At 34.1% G+C, this 19,864-nt stretch overlaps 2 protein-coding genes across 3 annotated transcripts; both read left to right on the top strand.

Moving 5' to 3' along the window:
• Positions 1 to 89: 89 nt before the first annotated feature.
• Positions 90 to 9,816, top strand: LOC113520590 (tRNA (uracil-5-)-methyltransferase homolog A). 2 transcript variants are annotated; one of them, XM_026905966.3, is made up of 12 exons: positions 90 to 202; positions 300 to 511; positions 852 to 1,002; positions 1,810 to 1,988; positions 2,437 to 2,757; positions 3,521 to 3,658; positions 4,767 to 4,882; positions 5,567 to 5,675; positions 6,544 to 6,666; positions 7,746 to 7,938; positions 8,394 to 8,617; positions 9,105 to 9,816. In XM_026905966.3, exons 2-12 carry the CDS (start codon positions 362 to 364, stop codon positions 9,177 to 9,179), a joined length of 1,779 nt encoding a protein of 592 aa, XP_026761767.1. In that variant the 5' UTR covers positions 90 to 202; positions 300 to 361; the 3' UTR covers positions 9,180 to 9,816. The 2 variants fall into 2 exon arrangements, with proteins under 2 accessions (XP_026761767.1, XP_052753389.1); XM_052897429.1 differs by having other exon boundaries at positions 158 to 511.
• Positions 9,817 to 14,178: 4,362 nt separating this feature from the next.
• LOC113520813 (tyramine beta-hydroxylase) lies at positions 14,179 to 19,701 on the top strand. The gene is made up of 11 exons (XM_026906220.3): positions 14,179 to 14,402; positions 14,499 to 14,722; positions 15,524 to 15,664; positions 16,131 to 16,394; positions 16,473 to 16,622; positions 16,787 to 16,919; positions 17,188 to 17,354; positions 18,071 to 18,253; positions 18,335 to 18,522; positions 18,605 to 18,761; positions 19,444 to 19,701. Exons 1-11 carry the CDS (start codon positions 14,324 to 14,326, stop codon positions 19,534 to 19,536), a joined length of 1,779 nt encoding a protein of 592 aa, XP_026762021.2. The 5' UTR covers positions 14,179 to 14,323; the 3' UTR covers positions 19,537 to 19,701.
• Positions 19,702 to 19,864: the final 163 nt, after the last annotated feature.

Raw genomic sequence — 19,864 nt, 5'->3', positions numbered from 1 at the left:
ATCGCAATCAGTACAGAAAGCTCTTTGAGCTTTCCAATGAAAACTTCTATATTTTAAATCATCCACATTCTTATAGTTTACAGATGGCCAGTTCGAAATTTAACAGTAACCTACTCTGTCTGTCTCTAATCTGTGTTGTCATATTAATGTCAAAATGTTAATTAAATTTGTCTAAAAAAATAAACATCCGCTTAACCTAAAAGTAATACCAAAACATTTGGTTTTTATAAGTATTTATAAAATATAAATATTTCTCTCCGTCTGAATTTCTTGCTAATTCATATATTTCTCCGTATAAGGTGGCAGAGCAGCAAAATTATAGAACGTCGCCCCACCTGTTTACAAATTATACTCAATCAAAATGACAGAAAATACAGTAACGATGCAAGAAAATATAAATAAAGAGGACGATAAAATCAGTGAAGAGTATGCCTATTTAGACAGAGGTGGATTCTCCTCTGAAAAATTTAAAATTGAGCTTCGCGGCTTACCTAAATTCTATGGAATAGCAGTAAGTTATTGTTTTATAATGATGTTGTCTAGATAGATAAAAACGTGTGCAAATTTACTTCCAGATGCTAAATCTATCAATAATTCTACTGCGGCACATACGCCTCTCTCAATACTTTTACAGTACAGCCAGAATATATAATAACATGCACTTATTTATAACTAACGGGTTGACTCAGTTTTGCACAGGTAGGTAAAATTTTCGAAAATATATAGTCTATGTTACTAATTGATAATGCAAGTGCAAAAAAGACTTGTAATGGGTCTGGTAATCCACATTATTAGCTATCTCTTTCACCCTCCCAAACTACCTAATTTAACTCTTAACACATTTTTTTCAGGAGTTAAAGAAGTTAATGAATCAGAAGCTTAACCTTAACACTAGTAAAATAAAACGGCCCAAGAATGGTAGCCACTGGCTCTATGCTTGCTTTCAAAATGATGATGAAAGAACAAAGGCTATAACAGCTCTAAATGGTTATTCCTGGAAAGGTAATGAGTAATTATTAAAATGATTAAAAATGAAATATGAATGTATGATGAAAATTTGTTGTAAAAATTGTAAATTGTACTTTATACAACTGTATCTTTCTTGAATAAAATTATTATTATTATTATTAATTTATAAAATATGAAGATTGCTATTTACAAAACAATTTTCAGAAATTATTAGTAAAACTTTTATATTAAAAAAGGCACTATTACCACTGTAAAGTACCACATCACACCAATTGTCCTTAAATTTGACAAACCAAATAACAAACCTCTGGAAATACTAGTAATTTATATAAGATTCCATAACAAGGGATTATATGTAAAACAACAAAATTACAATATTAAAATTATATTTTATTGCACTTGTAACTTACATAAATAATACATTTATAAATATTGTAAGCAAAGGTGGACTTATCTTTGAAAGAGATCTCTTCCAGCCAACCCAATACAATAAGAAAGTATGTAGTTAGTTATATTAATTCTAAGATTTAAAACAACTAAAAGCCTTTAAGAAAAGAGCATATTCCTTTTTAAAAAGTCCGTAGCAAACTTGTAATTTTTCCCAAGTTACAAGTGCTCATGGGCAACAGTAGTCACTTACCATCAGGTGAACCACATGCTCATTTGCTCCATGCCAAAAGCCATCTATACAATCTATATAAACATGTTAAACAAACTCTTGGCAGTATCTTTGAGTTTTTGTAATTATAAGGTCAAATTTATTTTTTCTCATTTTACAAACATCATAAACAACAATCTTATTCAACTTATTCCGTCAACTTAACAACATTCTATTTAAAGGTAAAACACTGATAGCTGAAGTAGCTAAACCAGCTCCAGATCCTCTAGTAAGAAAAAGGAAACAGGATGAGGAAGGTACAGTACAGGGAAAGAAGAAAAAAGAAGAAAATACAAAAAGTCAAGAAGAAAGACTGAAAGATGCCACTACGCCTTATTGGAATGTACCTTATGAAGAACAGGTAAATGAAAAAGGTTTAATTTTATATTTCCAATAAATAAATTAATAATGCCTACTACTACTTATTTCTCGGTTTTTCCAGTGGTTGATTGGTAAAGAACACTGTCCAGTGTTAAGTCCGACACATGTACATAGTTTCACTATGCATTAAAGTTAAAATAAATAAATAATCTACCTTACTACATGCTTCATAAGAACAAGACGCCAGACATTGCTGTCTCATGTATTCAATAGCAGAAACTTATTTATCGAAAATCATGTCCAGTTACATTAGGCCAGTGTCTCTATTAGAAAATATTAATATAACTTCTCTATTAGAAAATTTCCAGTCAATCTTATATGTGGTGGATCATAGATATTAGTCAATTTTCAATGCCAATATTGGTTACTGTATCTAAGCCAATATAATATAACGTATTTTTATATAAATCATAATTTGGTATTTTCAGCTTAGATTAAAAGAGAAAGAGATTAGACATCTACTAATGAAGTTTGATAATGAAATATGGAAAATTAACAAAACTAAACGACAAGAATTAGAAGCCAAACGCAAATTACATGATGGCTTAAGTTTTGAATTGATGGGGATAAAAAAATCTCCAATTACAGAAGGATATAGAAACAAATGTGAGTTTACCGTTGGTGTGGATGAGGAGACTAATCTGCCAACAGTAGGATTTAGACTCGGCGGCTATGTTACCGGTGTTGTCGGAGTTGCCCCAATACAATCATTGAACCACATCTCTGAGGAAACTAAAAAGGCTGTTTTGGTAAGCATAAGAATTATATTAAAACTAACTAATCTGGGGGGAGGGACATATTTTGTAATGCGGACTACCAGTCCCATTGCTAGCAGTATACCTTGTCAGGTTGACCTCCACTTGGTCCCTCCTGGATATCATCCTGTTGAATTATAGTTGTATTTATCATGATGGGCTAACTGACCTGCCATTTCATCCTTATCGGTCATCCCTTACTGGAGCCCCACCTCAGTTCTATTGTTAGCAATATTCCCTGTCCAGTCGATCTCTACACAGTTTCCCCTGGAAACCATTGTGGTTATTTCTTGTTGAATTTGTCAGGATAGATTCACTAACCTGCTTTCATTTCATTTTTCATTAGTGCACTTTTTTACATATCCTAGCTCTTAAGTTGGGGCATTTTCATCAAAATCGGTTAAACAGTTTTGGAGATAACCGTGAAAAAATATCGTCACACGGTATTTTATTTAGAAATTCTTAGTAACGTAGGCAGGCTATATTTTTTTTTAGTAGGTATATATTTTTAATTTTATTTTATATTAAATTTTCCTGTACTATATAATATGATATTATAAAGAGGAAAGATTTGATTGTTTGTTTGTAATGGATGAACTCAAAAACTACATTTACAACCGAATTTAAAAATTCATTCACTTATAAAAAGTTACGCCTTCAGTGAGTATTATTTTAAGAATTCTATCGACCTGTTCGAAGCCGGGCCAGGTCATTAGTATTATATACTTTCGATAATAATTTTACATGTATTTCACAGTTGTTTGAAGACTTTGTTCGCAAGTCTGAATTGGCCCCTTTTTCTCCAGCAGACTACACGGGCTATTGGAGGTACCTTACGGTCAGACATTCTATGTCAACTGGAGATATTATGCTTATTGTTTTTATGCACCCACAAGTGAGTATTAAGTACTATAATGTTATATACGTATTTAGAAACGGAGGTCAGGTGGGCCGTATTAACTCCAGTATTGTCTTGTGCTAACCCCAAAATGAGAGTGTAAGCTTGTCAAAAACTGAAACGATGAATTTAGACTATTCTGGACTGAAAACCAGTGGAAATCCTTTCAAGAAAATTTCCAAATTTTTATTTCCTGTTTTTTTTTTTTTATTTGAAATCATATAATATATGAAATTATGTCATAATAGGATAATATTTTATGGTGAAATAATATGAAATACCAAAAAAAAAACAACAATGTAATGTATAATACGTATTAAAATCCTACCACGATGCGTGGAATCGGCTGTGTAAGGTCAACGATGAAGCGCCATTGACCGAACGATACCTACGTATCACGCGTCGTATGGATCGTAAAGTTTCAAATACATTGCGTGATTGAGTTTTTTTTTTTTTTACAACTTAGAATGGCAAACAAGCTGACGGCCCACCTGATGGAAAGTGGTAACCGTCGCCTATAGACATGAGCAGTACCATGGACATAACAGAGTATACTGTTTCGCCCATGATACCCTCCATGCGTTGCCATTCTTGAGGACTCAGGTGTTATTCCTCTGTACCCTGTAAATTCACGCCATATCCCACCCTTCAAACCGAAACACAGCTATGCAAACACAACTGCTTTACGGTTGAAACACGAATGGGACAGAGGACTAGCTACTATAGTAGTGACCTTTATCACTTTCCGTCGCGTGGGTTCTCATCTTAACTACCATTTTCATATTCATCTATAATGTTGATTGTAGAAACACATGACTAGAAGTTTTATCATCATATCGGCCGTTAACTGTCCACTGCTGAACATAGGCCTCTTGGGAGATTTCGCCAATAGTTGCCACGCTTGGCAGGCGGGTTGGCAGTCGCAGTTAGGCTTTGGTGATGCTTTAAGAGAGATGCTTTTTAACCAACCATTAAGTGCCCTTAGTCGCCTCTTATGACTCGACACCCACGGGAAAGGAAGGAATGGTCCATTCTATGCCGGGACCACACAGCAATATTTAATATTATAAATATATAATATATATTACATATTCTTTGTTTGTAGGATCTGTCAGAAGAACAATTAGAAAATATAAAGAAGCAACTAATAGATCACTTCAGTACACAAGAAGCAAACGCGTGTGGTATCAAATCGCTGTATTTTCAATTGATTACGAAAAAGTAAGTTGTAATAAAACATTTAAAATAAGCTTTATAGTATGTTTTTATAAGTATATATTTGTTAAATAACAAATGGCCTACCTCACTAAGGATTACAGTCGTGAGCATACTTATATATTTTTATATCATATTTCGGTGTTACATGAATAATGCTCATTAGTTTTCAAATGATACCTACACTTATTGTCATATTTATTTATTTATTTATTATTACACCAGCCGTTAACTGTCTGCTGCTAAATATAGTCTTCCCTCCGGGGGGAAAAGGATTGTTAGTAATGGAGACTGAGAATCCCATTGCTAGCAATATACCCAACCAGGTCGACCTCCTCGCGGTTCCCCTGGAAACTATCATGGTTAATTCCTGATGAATTCATCATGATGGGCTAACTGGCCTGTTTTCATTCTCATCTATCACCCTTCACTGGTGCTCCGCCAGCGTATCCCATTAGCGCAGGCATTATCATACCATTTTTACCCATCAAAAAAAAAAGTCCTCTCTCTATTGGGAGGTTTTGCCAATAATTTTTATACTTGGCAGGCGAATTAGCAACTATAGTTAGGTTTTGGTGATGTATAAAGAGTAACACTGCTGCCATCCCTCAATTATTAAATTCCCTTAATCGCCTCTCACGACACCCACGGTAAAGGAAGGGTCATATTAACAAACAAATATATTTTCAGAAGAATAGGCGAAGATGCTTCTAAAGCGATGCACTTGATGGGATCCACACATATAACTGATACTTTATTAGGGCGCCAATTTAGGATATCTCCGGAAGCATTCTTTCAGGTAAGAGGAGTGTATGAATTTATCTTTTCTTAAATTAACTAGGTGTTCATTTATTTTCTAATGTTAACTACATACAAGTCCGCTTGTTGTATATACAGGTACAATTTGAAACGATTTTTTGACTGAACAGTTGAAGTATAAAAAAAAAAAACAATAAATAAAACATCAAAAAACATAAAAAAAGTTAATTTTATATATAAAAGGTAAGGATTAATATTCTGCCACGACGCAGCATGGACAAGAAAACTTTGTACATGCGTCTACATGCATCCTCTATCACGCTCGTGTTTCTGCCTTTAGGTTGTGATGTTTGTATAGCTATGTTTCAGTTTGAACGATGGCATATGAAATTACATGGTATGAATACCATAATACCATAGTGTATAAAAATGGCAGCACACGAGGAGTATAACGGACCTGTATTCTGTGAGGTTCATGGTCTATGTCTATAAGCAATGGTTACCACTTTTTTTTTTATACAACTTAGAATGGCAAACAAGCTGACGGCCCACCTGATGGAAAGTGGTAACCGTCGCCTATAGACATAAGCAGTACCGTGGACATAATAGAGTATATTGTTTCGCCCATGATACCCCCCATCCGTTGCCATTCCTGAGGACTCAGGTGTTATTCCTCTGTACCCAGTAAATTCACGCCACATCCCACCCTTCAAACCGAAACACAGCCATGCAAACACAACTGCTTCACGGTTGAAACACGAATGGGACAGAGGTACCCAAGCAATCGACTTTTGTACAAAGTCTCCCTCCCTCCCTCTTGACTTTCCATCAAGTGGGCCGTTAGCTAGTTTGCCGTTACAAGATGCGTAACTTAAGTATGTAATGTAATTTACTTTACGTGTTTTTAGGTGAACACGGCAGCCGCCGAAATATTATACCAAAGTGCAATAGATATGAGTGAAATCAAAGAAAAGTCCACTGTGATAGACATATGCTGCGGCACTGGCACTATAGGGTTGTGTTTTGCCAAGGTAAGCTTACATTTACCTTAAGGTTGTCTTGAAAAGATTGCTCACAGCAATAAGACCGCCTTACTGTACTTATACAATTGTATCGTTGTGTTTGTAAATTGTCTTGTTTGTTTCCTATATTGTATAATGCAAATAAAGTATACTCATTCATTCATTCATTCATTTGTACGTTCCTAATCGACTTCAGAAAGAGTTATATATTTGGAGTATAAATACTTTTTTATACCAAAAAGGCGGCAAGCAAGCATTTCATGCTAAACGGTCACTGTAGCCTATGGACACCTGCAACACTAAGGGTGTCACGTGCACGTTACCGACTCTGAAGAAACCTTAATACCCACTTTTTGAAGAAAATCTATACTAAACTATTTTATATATTATTCAAAGGTTTCTTGTTCTATTTACGTGATAATTTTTTTTATTCGCTATATCGTATCGCTTTCGATTTGGTACTATGAAAATATTACCTTTTTTATTGTGAAATTTTTAATTAAATAGAATTATATATAATATATATTATATATAATAATTATTACAAATTTTGTCTATTTGTCTGTATGCTTGTTGCGGCATTACGCAAAAAATAATGCCTCAAATTAGATGTGATTTCACAGTTGTATTTCTGAATGTTTAAAAATCTGGTGTATGTTTCATATTTCTTCATATATCTGCGTTATCTAGAAGCGATCTATTGGTTACCTTGGTTTTCCTACATACAAAAGTATGTAGGAAAACCAAGGTACATGCGTACAAAATTATAGGAAAAAGCTAATAATTTATAAAGAATTAAAATACTGTTCTTTAGCGTTGCCCTGAAATGTACCTAATAAACAACGAATACGTGTTCGGTAAACATGTTAGCCAACTATATCAAATGCAACAAGCCTAATTTTGTAGAGACTATTTTCTGGACGATTTCTTATAAAAAAAATATACTTACCATATGTTTTTCAAATAAACATTCTCATTTAAAAAATTTGGTCGCAGGGACAGCGAACAAGCTAGAAAGAAAATCTTGTTTTTTGTTTGTAATTTTTTTTTTTACGTTTTTAATAATTTGAGTTTACATTATTTTGTAGCATTGTAACAAAGTTTTGGGTCTCGAGGTGATACCCGAAGCCGTAAAGGACGCTCAAGCGAATGCAAAACTGAACAGCATAGAAAATTGCGATTTCTTCACCGGGAAAGCTGAGGACATCTTGCACTCGGTGCTGGCTAGAACGACTGCTGACGATACCATTGCGATCGTTGACCCGCCCAGGGCCGGATTACGTGAGTATATAATAAATTATTATTTATTTAAACCATTAATTTATTATATATTTAAACGAGTATACGACATAAAACGAGTTGGGGCTGATTTAAACTTTTTAAATGGATACCTCTGTGTCACATATTTCTGTTGCCAAACACCAATGCCTATTACATACGAAGAAAATGACAAACAAACAGAACAAATTATTCATTTAACTCATTTAATAATATACCATTATATTGTACGCTATAGATACATACTATATAGGCATGTTGGTCAGTCAGGTACCTAGCTTAGTAATTCCTTTACTCTATGATCTGTGTCACGCCTTATAAACTAAAATATAGCAAATATATATGGGATAGAGGTACACATCCACATTATTTTGTACAGTCTCTCTCTTTCTGGTAACCTATGATTTAGGCCTTCATTTATGCTGAAAGAGGCCACCAAATATCTGAAAACATTGCAGACATGCGAGCTATAACCCAACTGCGGAACACAAGAAAGGTGAAGCGGCTCGTATACATAACATGTAGCCCGGCGTCGGCTGTAAAGAACTTGATCGACCTGGCGCGGCAATCGTCGAAGACGCTGCGCGGCGCCCCGTTCGTGCCCGTCCGGGCGGTGCCCGTCGACATGTTCCCGCACACCAAACATGTAGAGTTGGTGATACTGTTTGAAAGAGAACAAGAGGTAATAACGGCCTGCATTTTTTCTAATGGACATTAGATCTCTTTCTGTCTTTCTGTCAAGCAAAAATATAAAAACGCAGAGCCTTCGATTTTTTTTTTTAAATAAAACATTTTTTAAATTAAATTATCAATTCAAAGATTTGTCTCAAGGAAAGTAGTAAACAATATATAATATGGGCAGTTTGATTAATATAGTAATTGTGTTTTTGGCCCTTTTTTTACTATAATACTAGCCATATTTACGGTCTTTACTCGAGTATTTACAATAAAAATTCGATCAAAATATTAATGTAGTTTTTACGTCATTATAACATATAAGTACATAAATAGAAAACCACCTTTTTATTTATATTTTATAAATATGCCTAATAGAAACAAATAATAGTTTATCCTATAATTTAAGCGAAAGTAATTATCATAATTAGGTACATAAATGAAATTAAAATTCAATTAAAAAAAAGTTCAATATTTTTTTTTTATTCCAACAGGAAACGACTGTCGAAGAAGATGTCATCCATAAAATCGAAACTAATGAAGAAGATAATAAAACTATAACTGAATAGTAATCATAAGAATTTATTTTATAATAATAATAATAATTTAGGACTATACTAATAATTGGTAAAACTGTATTGTTTTGCTATTTCCAGCATCACTGGCTGATAATAGAAAAGTGTAAAATTTCAGCCCGTCTCAATCAAGAAAGTGAGAACTATAAAATATAACTAATTTAAAAAAAAAACACTATCTTTGGTCTATGACGTTACCAAATAAGTCTATGGTGCAGTGAAGTTCATAACGTAATAAGAATTTGTTTATATTTATAACATCTACTATTTACAAAATTGTGTACAAGCTGAGTCTTACTTTCTGTAATTCTACAATTAATTCTATAATTTTGATACTAATTTAATTAGATAACTGCAGATATTATTTTGATATAAATACATGGAATTTTACTATGGAATTAATTGCCTTTAAATATCCCATAGAAGATGGCTGTTTTCTACTTAACTCGGTTGTCAAGATAGTTCAATATGTTCAAGTGCGAGTAGTGAATGATGCCGATATATTGTTTTTGTCAAACCTTTGACAATCTACAATATTAAGATCATTTAAATATTCAATATAAAAGCAAGTGATGCTTTTATTAGTGTTCATAAATATTTATATTGTTAAGTAATAAATATTTTCTGTTAATCCCATGTTTTATTAATTACTTTTAACTTTGTACAAAAGTCGATGGCTTGGGTACCTCTGTCCCATTCGTGTTTGTACCGTGAAGCAGTTGTGATTGCATGGCTATATTTCGGTTTGAAGATATGGCGTGAATTTACAGGGTACGGAGGAATAACATCTGAGTCCTCAAGAATGGCAACGCATGGGGGGTATCATGGGCCAAACAGTATACTCTGTTATGCCCATGGTACTGCTCATGTCTATAGGCGACGATTACCACTTTCCATCAAGTGGGCCGTCAGCTTGTTTGCCATTCTAAGTTGTATAAAAAAAAAAAAAGAAAGCCGCTTCCCGCCGTCTGCACGCTTAGCTCTTAAACTACGCAGCGAATTTTAATATTGTTTTGTGTTAATTTGTTGAAATATGACGATAATTATTCAAGATGTCGGAAGAAATAAAGTCGACTGAGAGCTTTCATCGAAAATGTTGAAATGTAACAAAATAGTTTATGATATAATTGTTCCTTTATACTAGGACTACACAAAAATCAGCCATGGCATTTTATATTATACAGATAGCTTTCTATAACCATTCCATAGTTTAAAAAAAATGTTTTAATTACGTGAAGTTAAACCGTGTAGTTTCCGACAGAATAGGCCACCCCTTTTTTACCGTGGGTGTCGTAAGAGCTGATAGTGGAAGGATGGACAACAGCGTCCCTATTAAAACATCACAAAATGCCAAACTACGCTTGCCAACCACCTACCAAGTTTGGCAACAATTAGCAGAACCCCCTTCACGAGGGAGGTTATGTTTAGCAATAGACAGTTAATAGCAGATACAACATGTGAAGTTTGCAGAACTATTTCTTTTTTTTATGAGTGAAAATGGTATGTTAATCCCGCTTGCGCTAACGGGATACGCTGGCAGAGCACCAGTGAAGGGTGATAGATGAAAATGAAAACAGGCCAGTTAGCCCATCATGATGAATTCATCAGGAATTAACCATGATAGTTTCCAGAGGGAACCGCGAGGAGGTCGACCTGGTTGGGTATATTGCTAGCAATGGGATTCTCAGTCTCTATTACTAACAATCCCTTTCGCCCCCGGGAGAACTATTTCGATGGATACAATTTTATTAATCATAATAATATCTATTATTAATCATTCCACACTAACAACATATAGTTTCTACATTGTACTCGGGCCAAGCCGGAGCGAGTCGCTAATCATCCATTAAAAAAGCGTGGTTACAAAGATGTCGATGTTTTCCCATGAGACTACATATGATTCTTCAAAAAAAGAGGTAAAAAGGTTTCTTCAAAGTTAGCATCGCGCCCTTGATGGGTCTGGTATTGTAGATGTTCATAGGCTATGGTAACCTTAGTGGTATAATAAAATACAATCTAATTGAACCTTCTTTTTTGAAGTCGGTTGAAAATGCAACAGTTTTTTTTCATTCTATTCTCAGGTGAATAATGCTGCCCCCCCCCCCTCCCTATATTATGTATAATCTATTTCAATAGGACTAATGAAAATATAAAAAAAGCCTATAATTAATCCAACCATAAAACACTCCGCTGATATCTAAAATTGATCAAATAAAAAATCGATTAATTGATTAAGTGTTTCGATTTACTAGTAGTAAATTCCTTTAGAGAATTTCTGGGCAAATTTCCAGATAACTTGGTGACCTTTTTATTAAATTCCATTGAATCTGTCTACTTATTCCATATCTTGCTACGTCACAAACTTTTGGAGCGTCCTACCTCAGATTAAAACATGATAAATAAGCACAAAATTGTGTATTAAGGCGTTCTCACTTAACCTGATTTGGACCGCATCTCGCTGGCGTTAATTCCTCTGGAATTTAATATCGGCCGGGTCACCGATGTCTGGAAATACCGCGGCGCGCGAACTCCGCCATTTCTCTAGCATTCTTCATATTCTCACATCTTCGCTTTACGTTTTCTGTTTGTACAGTCATCCATCTAAGTGAATGCATTTCGTTGATAAGCACATCAGTTACAAAGATTAAACCATTTCGATATTGTTTTATTTAATATTCTGATTAAGTTTCTTCAGGAATAAAATAGATTAGAAAATATTTCTTGTGCACAAAATAAATTTCACAAGAAATGAGTGTATATAACCATAATTACAAAAGAGAAAAAATATCTAAAGGTTCCCTATCGTAGCATTAAGCCATTAACAAGCACATTACCCACTGTTATATATGATATTCTGATAAGTCTTATGGTGGCATCACGGATACCGCAACATGAGTATGCAAGGGGGAGACTGTACAAAAGTCGATTGCTTGGATACCTCTGTCCCATTCGTGTTTCAACCGTGAAGCAGCTATGTTTGCATGACTGTGTTTCGGTTTGAAGGGTGGGATATGGCGTGAATTTACTGGGTACAGAGGAGTAACACCTGAGTCCTCAGGAATGGCAACGCATGGGAGGTATCATGGGCGAAACAGTATACTCTGTTATATCCATGCTACTGCTCATGTCTATAGGCGACGGTTACCACTTTCCATCAGGTGGGCCGTCAGCTTGTTTGCCATTCTAAGTTGTATAAAAAAAAATTTTAGAGCATACAAATATAAGAAGGTACCAAAAATAAAAATAAAGTAAAAAAAAAAAATACAAATGACCAAATGTAGATATTCACTCAATGTCGATCTTTTTATAAACTACTTGCTTTTACCCGTGATTTCGTTCGCGTGACTATGATAAAAGAGCCTATAGCAATCTCCATCCCATAAAGTAACATGTATACTAAATTTCATAGCAATTGGTTAAGCAATTAAGGCGCTGTAAAGTAAGAAACAAATTTACATTCACATTTATAATATCAGTAAACAGGGGGGAAAGGGGTTGTTAGTAATGGAGACTGAGAATCCCGTTGCTAGCAATATACCCAACCAGGTCGACCTCCTCGCGGTTCTCCCTGAAAACTATCATGGTTAATTCCTGATGAATTCATCATGATGGGCTAACTGGCCTGTTTTCATTCTCATCTATCACCCTTCACTGGTCCTCCCCCAGCGTATCCCGTTAGCGCAGGCGGGGTTACCATACCATTTTAACGCATAAAAAAAATATCAGCAAACTTTATACAATATTAATATTAAACAAATTGAAGTTTTTTTGACAGAACAATGTCGAATCAGCTAGAATTAATTCTATTGATGAGGTTTTCACAGTTGTATTTCTGGAAGTGTAACTTAAAAACTGGTGTATATCTTATCTTGATAAGCCATTTAAAGTTGTGTTTCATTGATTTTCTTAAGTACTTCTGATCACGCGCACGAAGTAACATTGATTTAAATATATTTTATGCTATCATGAATATAGCCCTCTCATAATTAAAAACGCTGGTAATGATAAATATTATACGAAAAAGATACTTTGACGACAAGTCGCTTGCCATGTTGGTTTAAATGGAGCTTTCTTTCGCGCACGCTGACGTTATGGAATGAGCGCCCTGCCGAGGTTTTCCCTTTTAGAGAGATTACAGTATGGGGTTCTTCAAAAAGCGTATATTAAGGTGTCGGCAACAGGCATGTGATACCCCTAGTGTTGTCGATATGCTACAGTTACCATTTACAAGCGGACAGGCTGTACGCTTTTTTGCCATCTTCGTGGTCTAATAAAAAATATTTATTACTCTCATAATAAACGACTTCAATTAAAAGAGGAATTTCGCAATCTTACGTTTTGTTATATACTTGTAATGTACGTGATTCTTGTCGTAAATATAATCTAATAAGATGGTAAACTAATTTTAATAAAATAGTAGTTTTTTGCTCGCTACTTCTTACGCGTGGTCGGAACTAAGAAAACCAATGATTGAAATACTATCAATATAGGGCATACATCAGTTTTAAAATTATACCTTCGGGCATACAACCATGGAAACCGCATCAAATTTGGTGTAGTAATTTTCGCGTGATATCGGATTTAATACATACAAAATTTCTGAAAATGGTTATTAAATTTGTAATGGGAAGGGCATATATAAATAAAATTAGACTTATAATTTGGTCAATTATGAATTATCATTTAATCTGTATTTAAATAAAAATTAATATAAATGATCATTTGCTCTGTATCTGTATTATTTTGGCATCTATTGGTCTTATTAAGAACCCTAATATTAATTTTTTTTACTCCCATGTACAGACATCGTTTTAGTATACATTACTTACTATTAAATAATTTACAATACTTTATATTAAATAGAATGCTATTTTGCGCTTTAAGAATATCAAATATTTACACCAAATTTTCTTCCCGTCTGTACTCTTTCACAAGATTCCAATCGCCCCTCCTGGCTGAGGGAGACACGATTATTACAGAGCCAAGACGGTACCTTCACTGCTATCTATTCTATTCAATTTTGTCTTTACTCTTGGAACGGACGTTCGTACAGCGGTTACAACCAATATAAAAAAGTATTTTAAAATTCATGATAGTTTTGAAGTGAACAAAATATTTTGAGTCAAGTCTTTCCTAACATGCATGCTAAGTGTATAGTTGGAATATTTTCACTTTTCATATGTTCTCATTTCTCGTTTTTAATTCCTAAAAAATCAGGTATATTATATCAGTAAAAATTTTTATGTTAAGTGAATGATAAAACAGTTTGAAATATCGCCAGATTAATGTTTTGATTTTCCCGCTTTTTAACAGAGACGAGACTGGCAGAAAGTGAATCAGTGTTGGACCCACATAGTGAATTATTACTCAAATGGAGAGTTGATTATTCTATTGAAAAAATACAATTTGAAATTAAATTGTTGAAGAAAGCGCCACCTTTCAGTTGGTTCGCATTAGGTTTTTCTGATCGAGGCAATTTTGAAAATGCCGATGTATGTTTATTGTGGACCGATTACAAAGGCCATGACCATTTTGAGGTAAAATTTCAGATTTATTATTACGTATTGACTAAGCTAATTAATATTAAAAAAAAAGGTATTAATACGAATAATAAACAGTGGACGGCGATGCATTATGCCACGGGTCACGTCATGTCTCCCCTGTTGTTTCTACCTACCCTAATGGGAGACAGGCGTGACAGATATGTATAACTATAGATATGTGTAAGTTGCACTCGGGCCATATAGTTTTATATATATATATATATATATATATATATATATATATATATATATATATATATATTCTTTCCTCTTTTACCCAAAGATTATCTGGAGGAGATTGCATTAGCGATAAGACCGCCTTTTGTATACTTTACGTAATACAATAAAGAGTAAATAAATAAATAGTTAGAACACAAATATTGAACATCCTAAAAATCAACTACTTATATTTAATTCTCTCCTGACGTTTTCTTTTTACTTTGCTTGGGTACCTCTGTCCCATTCGTGTTTCTGCTGTAAAGCTGTGAAGTGTTTGGTTGTGTTTTGATTTGAAGGATGGAATATGTCAGTAAAATTACAGGGTGTAGAAGCATAACTAGATTAGTCTTCAGGAATGGCAATGCATGAGTGGTATCATGAGAGACACAGTATACTCTATTCTGTCCATGGTATTGTTCATGTCTATAGGCCACCTTAGTATTTTCCATAAGGTAGGCCATAAGCTTCTTCGCCATTCTAAGTTGTATAAAAAAAAAACTTTATAATAACACTCAAGAAGTAAAAGACAATTTGTAAAAAATAAAATATTAAACATATTTTTTTTTTTATTTTCAGGATATGCACAGTGATGAAGCTGGAAAATTAATTCGTGATAACAAACAGGATTGCAAAGGATTTTATTTGGACAGTCAAACCAGAAGCATATTTTTCGAAAGATTTTTTGATACATGTGACAGTAATGACTATGTTATAGAGGTATATTGATTCGAAAAATAATATGTAATTATTTTTTATACCACGAAAGTGGTTACAATACTAATGATAAACAATATTGGGTCTGTTCTCTTATGAAAGTCTGAAACACCAGGGATCTTAGACCAGAGGAAGATTTTGTACAAAAGTCAATTGATTGGGTACCTCTGTCCCATTCGTGTTTCTACTGTGAAGCAGATGTGTTTGCATGGCTGTGTTTCGGTTTGAAGGGTGGAATATGGCGTGAATTTACAAGGTACAGAGGAATAACACCTAAGTCCTCAGAAATGGCAACGTATGGGCTAAGTTGTATAAAAAAATTGGAATTTTTAAAGGCGATCCCACATTTTTAATATTTATATGAGTTTATTAACAATGTTTAACATCGCTATAGACTTTGTCAGGATTTTTTTCAATCGTTTCGAGTTTTTAGTGCTATCACGAAATTTAACTTTATTATTTCGTACAGGATGGTACTACTCATGTAATATGGTCTCGAGGAATAGATAAACTATTCACGTCGAAAGGATTGTGTCTATCATGTACATCGCCTGAAAATCGAGGATTTATACGAGTGCGACTTCTAACACCACCAGCTATTTTTAAGGAGAATGGTCTTCAACTGCACATTACCAATAACAATTTAAAAGTACCTAGTACTGATACAACATATTGGTGTAAAGTAGTAAAACTGCCTGATTTTATAACTCAAACACCACATCATATAATACAGGTATACCTTAACATTATACGTAATTAATTATCTTTAGCAAATTCAGAATGCAGAGATATAAAACTTTTTTATTTATAGTTCCAGTCTACAATTACTCGAGGCAATGAAGGCTTAGTACATCATATGGAACTTTTTTACTGCGACGCGGATCCATCTTTGGACATACCGGTTTATGAAGGCAATTGTTTTGCATCTAATCGACCAGAAATTACGAAAACTTGCTCAAAGGTATCCTTAAAAATCTGTCAATCATACTTTAGTTAATCCATATTTTTATTATATATACATATATCAGATTTTTCTTCGGGAAATTTGTTTAGAAACTTACTCTGAAAAAAATACAAATTTCCTAAAGAATAATAAACTCAATTTTTTTTAAATACAATTAACAGGTTAAAGCAGCATGGGCTATGGGTGCACCCCCGTTTGTTTATCCAGAAGAAGCTGGGTTACCTTTAGGAGGACCTAAAAATAATAAATACGTAATGTTGGAAGTACATTATAATAATCCTGAAATGAGAAAAGGTAATGAAAGAAAATAAGTAAATTTTAATATGTATTATACCTAATGATAATAACATAATTAAGCAAAAATATTACTTCCCTCTTTAAATATGTAAGTGCAGGTCTAAATATAACTATTTTAATGTCTTCTCATAGGACAATTTTTTTTTAAATCGTTTCATTTATGGGCTTGGGAAGTAAATACTGAAAAAGAAAAAATCCTAACGAGGCTTTATTTTAGCAGAAGCTTACGCTTATAGGAGAAATGTAACATTTTTTTCTATTACAGATTGGGTGGATAGTTCTGGAATCACAATACATGTTACTGCTAATAAACGTCGATACGATGCCGCTATAATGGAACTTGGTCTGGAATATACCGATAAAATGGCTATTCCAGGTGGACAGAAAGCATTTCCTTTAAGTGGTTATTGTATACCACAATGCACAGGAGTGGTAATTACATTTAATTAATTAGTATGCCGTGAGATCCCGATACAGAATGAGACATCCCTTCCTTTCCCATCGGGGTCGTAAGAAGCGACTAAGGACACTTAATGGTCGATGGATGGGCAGCAACGTTCTCTTAAAACATAATCAAAACCTACCTGCGGCTGCCAACAAGTCGGCCAAGCATGGCAACTAGTGGTAAAACCTTCTTTATGATGGAGGCCTATGTTCAGCAGTGGACAGTTAACGGCTGATATAATGATACAATAAACTGGAGGGGGAGGGGTTGTTAGTAATAGGGTCTAACAGCCCCATTGCGGGGGGAAAGAGATTATTAGCAATGACAGCCCCATTGCTAACAATCATCGTGAACAATTCTTGTTGAATTCGTCACGATGGGCTAACTGACCTGCTTCATCCTCATCTATCATCCTTCACTGGTGCCCCGCCGGTGTATACTGATAGCGCAGGCGGGATTACTATTTCATTATCACCCATAAAAAAACAGCCCCATTGCTAGCATTATACTCTAGCAGGTCGACCTCCTACCAAGTGTAGCAATTACTGGCAAATCCCCCCCCCCCCCCCCCCCTTATTGGAGAACCCTATGTTCAGCAATGGATAGTTAACAGGTGATATGATGTTGATGATGATGATGAATTAATATAGTTTGAAATATGTATGTATGTTATTAATGTATAACTTTATTTATATCATTTTAGGGTATACCTGAACATGGAATTATTGTATTTGGAAGTCAATTGCACACACACCTAACTGGTATTGCAGTTTGGACTCGTCATTCTCGGCACGGTGTTGAACTGCCCCTACTCAATAAAGATATGCATTACTCGACACATTTTCAAGAAATTAGAATTTTACATAAACCTGTACAAATATTGCCGGTAACATAATTAACTATACAAATAAATTGACACACACGTTTCAATCGAAGGCGCATTTCATATTTATTATTTTGTTTATAGGGAGACTTTTTAGAGACTACTTGTTTATATAACACTGAGGATAAAGAAAATGCCACGATTGGAGGGCATGCAATTACGGATGAAATGTGTGTGAATTATATACACTATTATCCTGCTACAGATCTGGAAGTTTGCAAGAGTGCTGTATCTAATATTGCTCTTGAAAATTATTTTAAATTTGAACAAAGGCAAGTGTTTCTCTGTTCATATTTAAAATCTTATAATACTAAAATTTATGGGTTTACTATGTATATTTCCTTTTTTTTTCAGATGGGATAACATATCTATTTCATATAATTCACCTCCGCGATACAATTATTTAGCTATCAAGCCATGGACACCATTGAGAGTTAACACTTTGAATAGTCTATATGTTGAATCTCCAATATCTATGCAATGTAATAAATCAGACGGTAACCGATTTCAGGTAAATACAGCTAAGTAAATAATTGTGAAAGAAAGGTTATTGAATGGCGACCCCGTACGGGCAAACGCAGTGTTGGACGACCCCCCATTAGATGAAGTGGCGACCTCAAATGTAATGCAGAGAGTCAGTGGCTACAGGTGGCTCAGGTCTGTTCTTTATGGCAGTCTATGTGGGAGGTCTATGTTCAGCGGTGAACAGATAATGGTTGATATGATAATGATAATAAGATGAAATAAGAATTTGTTTTGCAAAAAAGGCTTCGATTTTGACATAACTCTAGTCCAACATAGGAGTATTTTTTTTTCTATTATAAAATAATTATCAAATTAATTTACCAGAGGAGGAGGGAGACTTTCTACAAAAGTCGTTTGCTTGGGTACCTCTGCCCCATTCGTGTTTCTATCGTGGTAGGATATGGCGTGAATTTACAGGGTACAGAGGGATAACACCTGAGTCCCCAGGAATGGCAACGCATGGGTGGTATCATGTGCGAAACAGTATACTCTGTTATGTCTATGGTACTGTTCATGTCTATAGGCGACGGTTACCACTTTCCATCAGGTGGGCTTGTTTGTCATTCTAAAGTTGTATAAAAAAAATTAAGAACCTCTTTTATATCGGTCAAAATATATTTTTGCTTTGTTTTCTTTGTTCAAGTTAACTTTTTTTTTTATTATTATAGGGTGACTGGGAAGGAATACCGATACCAAAAATTACAGTCCCGTTGAGTCCTGAGCCTCGATTGTGTCCTGATATTTTTAACGAAGTTGAATAAAAGATCTAGGGTCATATATTAAAAATGAAGTGAATATACACAAAACTAATATTATTTAACTACCTTACTAATAATTATAATAAACTTGTTGTGATAAGCATTATTTTTAACATATAATGTTGTTAGATAGTTTACATTCATCGTTCATAAAATACTGAATAAAAGTATGTTAAAACTAACATTTTGCTTTATTTTCATTATTTTTTTTTTATAATTATTGTTATGTTTCGTCCAAAAAGTTGAGAAAGAGATATAGGTACATATTTATCATTAAATATTCCATTTGTACAACATAAAATATAATTTTAAAAATATTTTTTACAAAAAA

The sequence above is a fragment of the Galleria mellonella genome, unplaced genomic scaffold, assembly GCF_026898425.1.
Source record: "Galleria mellonella isolate WM207_F2 unplaced genomic scaffold, CSIRO_AGI_GalMel_v1 utg36, whole genome shotgun sequence".
NCBI lineage: Eukaryota > Metazoa > Arthropoda > Insecta > Lepidoptera > Pyralidae > Galleria > Galleria mellonella.
Note: the sequence above shows the minus strand (reverse complement) of the source record. Positions and strands in the feature narration are given on the sequence as shown.